Source organism: Anguilla rostrata, chromosome 18 (assembly GCF_018555375.3).
Source record: "Anguilla rostrata isolate EN2019 chromosome 18, ASM1855537v3, whole genome shotgun sequence".
NCBI classification, from domain to species: Eukaryota; Metazoa; Chordata; class Actinopteri; order Anguilliformes; family Anguillidae; genus Anguilla; species Anguilla rostrata.
Window position 1 is genome coordinate 7,886,429 of NC_057950.1, and position 7,087 is coordinate 7,893,515.

The following is a 7,087-nucleotide window of genomic DNA, read 5'->3' on the forward strand; positions in this document are numbered from 1 at the left end:
TGGCACTTTAATGAACATGTACATGTATTACTAATAATGTTTATATATTTTTTCTTTTCTACTGGGGTATGAGCTTTCATTTGAAAATGAATCGAAGGATTTATCTCGATATCTTTCTAAATATTCTAGGCTTAGGAATACGGCCTGTTTATCTTATTATAAAATAATACAAAAATTGACCTGGCAATCCAGTAATTGCCTTCTGACCAGAAAACGAGCATGCTGAATTATCTGAATGAATTGCATTGTGCTGCTGTTCTTTGTATTCTGATTAGAATGTTTTCCTAAACTTGTCACAAATTGGCTATTTTGGTTAACATGTAAATGAGTATGATTTTTTTTTTTTTTTTAATTGCCAAGCTGATCAAGACAATACTCGACAATAGCCGTGGGTCATTAGTCAATTTAGTTAAATCTTCTCAACAGTACCTTCACTCCACACGTTTCCTCGTTTTTAGTAAGTTACCCTTCCTGATGAGCCCTGTTATTAGTGTGCCAGTAGGTCCCCTAATGCACTACTGACTACAGCTCCCAGACTGCATTGTAGATGGGCTTTATAAACACAATTCAAGGTATATTTGGAAGAATGTACCGTTAAAAAATAACACACCAACTGCCAGAATACAAACCATTATGCACGTGGTCATCCAAAAACGCAATCACAGGCTCTTGTTAGGCAAGGACGACAGTGGCATCAGTCAATAGAAACACCCAGGAAATGTTTATTTTCAATGTGTAGCACAGGTACAATCAATCTCCGCTATTGGCTGACTTCCACCTGGCAGGTCTTAAAGGTCACACAGGTTGAGGGAAGCTTGGGAGTAAGAACTAGTCAGGGGACTAGAATAAAAACCTATACAATTCACAGCCCCACAAAACGGGAGTTTTAACACCAAAGTAAGAACCTTAAAACCTCACCTTGCTTCAATGTTGTTGCATTTTACTTTGTCGTAGTTGTGTATTGCCACATTGGGCATCTGAAACGCACCTCCAACTCCGTGTCCCTACTGCATGGCAGGGACTTAACCCTAAATCTGATTGTTGGCAGTTAAAATGTATCTAGTGACAGATCAATTAAAAAGTCGCATTTCCAACATACCAGTCTGCCAGATGCTGTTCTGCAGGAGTCGGAGGGCAACATCTAGCAGACTGGTATGTTGAAGCAGCTACTTTTTAAAATGTACCAACGGACAGATCAATTAACAGCCAAAAAATCAAATTCAGGGTTAAGGGCCCTCCATAAGGCAGGCGTAAACTGGATTCTAAAATGGAGACTTCTCCCGCCCCAAGCGTGCTGCACACAAAAGAAACGGGACACAGCGAGTGGGTGGTGGAGGCTTTATTGGTTACAGTCCATGGTCTCACTTGTCCTCGGGCTTGCTGAAGCAGTAAGTGAGGCAGCACTTGCCGCAGTACTGCCGGTCGAAGTGGCTGGCCATGAAGACGCCGGCGCCACACTCGTCCGCCGGGCACTCGCGCCGCAGGCGGTGGATTTTGCCGTTTTCGTCAACCTGCGGGGGACCGGGAGGGGAAAAAAAAAAGCAACTGAATAACTGAAACGGGCATGGTCATCAAAACTTTTGACCAATTACAGACAGGCTGCCCAATCTGCTCCAATTCTGTCAATGCAAGGAAAAAACTAAGACCAAAGGCGTAGGTTTAGGAGTATAGTACCTGAATGTGTTAACATTCACCATACTCTCCCCCCCCCAAAAAAAGTTGACAAATTACATCCTTAAATTAGGCACTACAAAATTTACAGTTGCAGAGAAATGCTCAGAAATTGACAATAAGTCACTGCGAGCCCATCTATCAAACAAGCATTGCTTGCCAAGGCCATACCAGTACCAACCACGTGCACTACTAGAATAAAAACCATGAATGTTTCCCTAACTGCAAAGGGGCAGTACCGAGGAAAGCCGTACCTTGTAGTACTTGAGCACAGCGAGCTTGACCTTCTTCCTCTTGTGCTTGTTCTTCTTGGGCGTGGTGTAGGACTTCTTCTTCCTCTTCTTGGCACCACCTCGCAGCCTCAGCACCAGGTGCAGAGTGGACTCCTGAAGGTCAAACACAGGTCAGTCAGAACCCCGACAGGCAGCTGTGCTTCTGTTATGCTAATCCCAGCACACAGTCACATCAGTAACTTAGCTTATCCCTACAACTTTCTAAATTTTTGTATAAAGCAGCCTCACAGTTCAATAGGGGCTACACCACTTTCTATACTAGTGACAGTAATTAGCACCACTCATAGAAAACACTTCAGTGCTTCCAAGTACAGCTGGTGCTCTCCAAATCCCCAATTCCCAGCTGTATGTTGTATTAGTGTGGCTTATCATAGACTCAAATGCATTACGCTGGGGGAAATCTGCAGCGCAGGGCAACTTAGAATGAAAAGAAGACAGAACAGTGTTCAAATCTGTAGCCTGTAGGCACTCACCTTCTGAATGTTGTAGTCAGACAGAGTACGTCCATCTTCCAGCTGCTTCCCAGCGAAGATCAACCTCTGCTGATCGGGCGGGATACCTGACAAGAGTGCACGCATTAAGATCTCCGATTCAATGCTATAAATACAAGCACGTCCCATACAAATATACAGGAAAAGTGTAAACTGTTCTTTTCTGATTACAAAGGTAAGAGGCATTACAGAACAATGCAGAACACAAATCACCTTCTTTGTCTTGGATCTTGGCCTTGACATTTTCGATGGTATCAGAAGGCTCAACCTGTAAGGTACATTGAATTTGTGAATTATAAATCAAAGGTAACTCAACATTTAATTCTTAATTCTCTATTTAATTCTACTCTTATACCGCTCACATGAAATATGCAGCTATCTTAGTGTATAGCTACCATCCATCCCACCTTGAGATGCTGATAAGCAAAGTCCTGGCATATCCTACTCCCTGCTCAGTACCACTTTCAAGACACTTGACCAACATGTATATAACGCAAATAAGCACTTGGATCATAAACAACATTGGGCATTACACCCCGTTAGGCAGACCACTCGCTTGGAAGCAACGACACCTCTTAACATGGACCAGTTAACGCAGTAGCGTAACACAATTTGGAAATAACTGTAGCTACTTTGCTGTCTAAATAGATAGCCGTCCTACTCTCCCAATGTTGGTAGACTATCATCTTATTACAATGTGTATGCAGCATGAACAAGAAAACGCCACATTAGGCCAAAAGCATCATTACAACAGTTAACTTGGCTAACGTTAGCCAGACACGTGTAAGTTATAAAAATTCTAATCCCCTATCATATTGGCCAAGTAAGTAATCAAAACATTGGTCAACTGAAACTTACATTATATAAATCGTAAAAATATATGGGGCAGGCAGCCTCAGAATGTAAGTTCGTTCAATTTAATCATGTTGGTGTGGACTGGATTGATGCTACATGCTAACTTGCGCGGTAGCCACTATACCGGTCCAGAGAACCCACCTCAAGGGTTATAGTTTTCCCCGTAAGGGTTTTCACGAAAATCTGCATTTTGCAATCGAATCCACCTGCACAACGGAACAAATAAACAGTGGATTTCGATTAGGAACAGTTACATGCGCAAAAAGTGTCAATAATAATAACATTTATCCATTTATGCCAAGAGCTCTAACTCACCACAAGCCTCTTGCTAATGGCGGATCATGAGAAGAGGACTTCCAAGGCGTGCAACGGGGTTTTCTGAAAGCGCATGCAGGGAGTAGGTGTCTTAACAAATGCCTGTGTGAAACTATTTAATAGTACGCTCGTATTGATACATAATTGAATAAGTCGCATTATTTTTGTTCAGTCGAATTTTCATATCTTATTATAAATAGTATTATTTATTATAAAATTGAATTTAAAGATGTTTCTTCACGTGCGCTGTTGTCGTAATTCCCGTAGTAACCTTCCTGGTTACGACTGCAAACAAACGTGTTTCATTTTAGGCATCATCAGCTACAGGACTTAGCTACAACATGTGTAACTAGGAAAATAATTCAAAGGTAATTGGTGTAGTAAAAATGTATGATATAATTTATCATTACCTTAATACTATATAGTACACTGATATTTAAATCCTACAAATGTGTAGCCACTACCAAGCAGGATAGTTTTAAAAGTGCGAGTCAGCTCTAGTTAACTACTGGATAGGCGTCACGTTACTAGACTACTGTTTGAAATGAACAGATAACCCAGAGTCGCATCAGCATTACAAGAGCATTAATTTTTCCCTGTGACATCCTTTCACTCAGAATGGCGACTTTGTGAAATGTAGCTTGTTTAATTTTGCTAAACAATAGTATCCAGCGTTACATTTATTTTCTTTTTGAATAGATGGCTGGATTTCAGACTAGAAAAGCAACTTCTTCTAAGTCCCCTTTCATTGGAACAAGGGCCCTGCCACCCATTAATTCAACCTCTGACAGAAAGTTCTTCGACTCCTTACAAAAGTACATACAGGACCAGAAGAAATGCTTAAATCGCCCATCTGAAGGACCCGACCAGCAACGCTACAATGTCTACAGTTCTGCATTTGATAAGGTGGCTAGTCAAAAGGACCGTGCATTGCTCCTGAGGGAACGTGTGTGTGTGGGTTGATGGACGATTGATTTTGGACAGCAGTGTGACAGAATAATCTATTTTGAACATTACTAAATTATACTTAAGCACTTCAGTATCTTTATACGATAGTAAATATCTTGAATTATGGTAAATTTAACTCTGTATACAGTACACTTACTAATAATTTAGATGCTTTTAACCCGGATAAAGTGCATTTGAGGACCAAATGAATGATATAATATCCCAAATATGAGTAGATTTTTGAGAGACAAATGGTATAAATATAGCTTAAAAATTTGGTGCAAAAATGTAAGTGGAGACATTCATAGCTCGTCGTATCATAGCGATCTGTGTGCTGAACGCTTCTCAGTGGATTTTGTGCAATGAATCGGTCTCTCTTTTAGGTGATCGAACGTACCACAGCTTGCAAAATGGTCCTGTCTGCCATCAAAAAAGAGTATGATGACGCCATCAGCGCTGTGAAGAGGAGTGAGTACGAGGACAGGCGTACACAGAGGAGGCTGAGGGGCAAGGCAGGAGAGCCCACTGCAGTCATGTACTATAAAATGAGAGCTGCACAGCTACAGGAGAGGTACTGTCGCAAGTATTATAACCAAACAGATCATCAACTCCTACATTCATTCTGCCCAGCTGCAGAACAGATACTGCCACAAGTATTATAACCAACCGGATCATCAACTCCTACATTTATTCTGTCCTTCCTTTTTTCTACAAGAGTTCCCGGTGCCTCTGAACATCCAAACAGTATTGTCCTTGTGACATTCCTTAATAGATTTTCAGGGGGTGCATCAAATGGGGGTGTTTTGGGGCTGCTGGGTTTCTCATCCTCTTAACGCATTGTTCTGGTGCATGGGTGGGCACTGCAGTCTGGTATCAAATTTTGACCATGCCAGTTCCATCTGTGTGTTTTAAAAACAAACATTTCCCACATGCTACACAGTAAAATGCTCTGTGATTACGTAACTGTTTACAATGTGTCCGCAAGGAATAAAATCTACTCTATCATATGAAAGGGTTCTCGATTTAACACTGAACATTCTACTTTGTATTGTATGCATGAATTAGATAAATTGTATCCTAGGAGCATGTAAGCAAAATTGATTCCTTCTTAATATATGCAGGTATGTTGACGTTGTACACATACAGCCCTGGGTCCTGTTCTTTGGGCGTGATGAACTGTGTTAGCTGGCTTAGTTTCTGGATAACTTGGCATAAGCATGAGGTTTTACATTCTCCAGAGTGTTGCCAAATGTGTTGCTAGATTAACACATCATTAATCAAACCTCTTCAATGGCAAGCTTTCTTGAAGCTAGCTGGCTATGAGCCTGAACCCATTTAATCCTGGCTGTAAAATCTCAATTGACACAACCCCCAAAAATGGCAGCACTGTTCCTTCCTGAGCCCATACATCAAGGAGCAGTAAAAAGCCTTTCACTTGTCAAGATCCTTTAAATTATTTGAACAATTATTTATCTGAGCACTAGCGAGACGGTCGGCAAGGTTTAATGTTCCCAGTTGATTTGTGACCCCTGTACATCACGAACGGCGCCTGCATTGGTGATGACCCAGACTCTCTGTGTGGGACTATGCATTTTGGCTAGTGCTGCATACTACTGTTTCTTCTCACCCACAGGAATGTTTCAGGGAAGTATCTATTTTCAAGGCTCAACTTACTCTAGTACACTCTTAGTCAATTTTTAATCATAAAAATAAGCTGATCATAATAATTTAACCACAAAACATGTTGCATTGTTTAATTGGCTAATAAACTAGTTGATTTATCGAATGAAACAAGGTAGTCTCTTAGCATTTCTGTTGTTAATGCTGACTTAGTTGATTTCTGAGGACCAATTTTATCTAGTGATCGCCAAACTTGCTTGTTGTATGTATAGCCTGTATGGTTTTATGTTGTATGTACCCACAGTTTTCCGTTTTTCAGGTACGTGCATACTGTGTTGTTCCCACAGGATTGCGATCATTGAGGAGAATACAGCTCAACTCCACGCCGAGCTGAGGAGGCTGCAGGAGAGGAGGAGAGAGAGAAGACCCTCACAACGGAACGCCTCAGACAGCAAAGACCTGCCGCCTACTGCAGCAATACCAGGCAGGAATGCATGCTGTTTAAACCGTGTCATGATCTAAGACGGCTTAATTGGGAAGTATTTCCCCTAACTAAATTCATAACTAATTTGACACCGATGTTTCTCACCAAATCAGTAGTCATTTTATTACAACTGCAAGTCATTTGAATGCCCACAGCCAATTAAATGAAGTTATTATTCCTAAATGTAAGGGGCTTTGTTTTATTTCTTTAGAATGGAAGTTTGTGATTATATATTGAGTCAATATAAAATAGTATGTGCCATTCTATTCGTGTGATACTTCATGCAACAGATGCAAAAATAGTTCCATCAGTAAGCATAGGGATTTGCAGTAATGATTTTTGCACTTACTGCTGGGGAAAAAAATATTTTATTGATTGTAATTGCCTTTGTCACATTATTCCCTAGGCCT

The 7,087-nt window shown here is 40.8% G+C and overlaps 1 protein-coding gene across 1 annotated transcript; it reads right to left on the minus strand.

The window, feature by feature from the left end:
• Positions 1 to 1,324: 1,324 nt before the first annotated feature.
• LOC135245302 (ubiquitin-ribosomal protein eS31 fusion protein) lies at positions 1,325 to 3,671 on the minus strand. Its single transcript, XM_064318287.1, has 6 exons — positions 3,626 to 3,671; positions 3,452 to 3,516; positions 2,669 to 2,723; positions 2,438 to 2,523; positions 1,926 to 2,057; positions 1,325 to 1,511 (listed from the first exon to the last, which is right to left on the minus strand). The coding sequence occupies exons 2-6, from the start codon at positions 3,497 to 3,499 to the stop codon at positions 1,362 to 1,364; spliced, it is 471 nt and encodes a 156-aa protein (XP_064174357.1). The 5' UTR covers positions 3,500 to 3,516; positions 3,626 to 3,671; the 3' UTR covers positions 1,325 to 1,361.
• Positions 3,672 to 7,087: the final 3,416 nt, after the last annotated feature.

Excerpts from the sequence above, each read along its gene's own strand:
- LOC135245302 (XM_064318287.1), bottom strand. The coding sequence starts at position 3,499 with ATGCAGATTTTCGTGAAAACCCTTACGGGGAAAACTATAACCCTTGAG. Across the intron at positions 2,724-3,451 it reads GGAAAACTATAACCCTTGAG|GTTGAGCCTTCTGATACCAT; the intron begins GTGGGTTCTCTG and ends TGTACCTTACAG. Across the intron at positions 1,512-1,925 it reads CTGTGCTCAAGTACTACAAG|GTTGACGAAAACGGCAAAAT; the intron begins GTACGGCTTTCC and ends GGTCCCCCGCAG.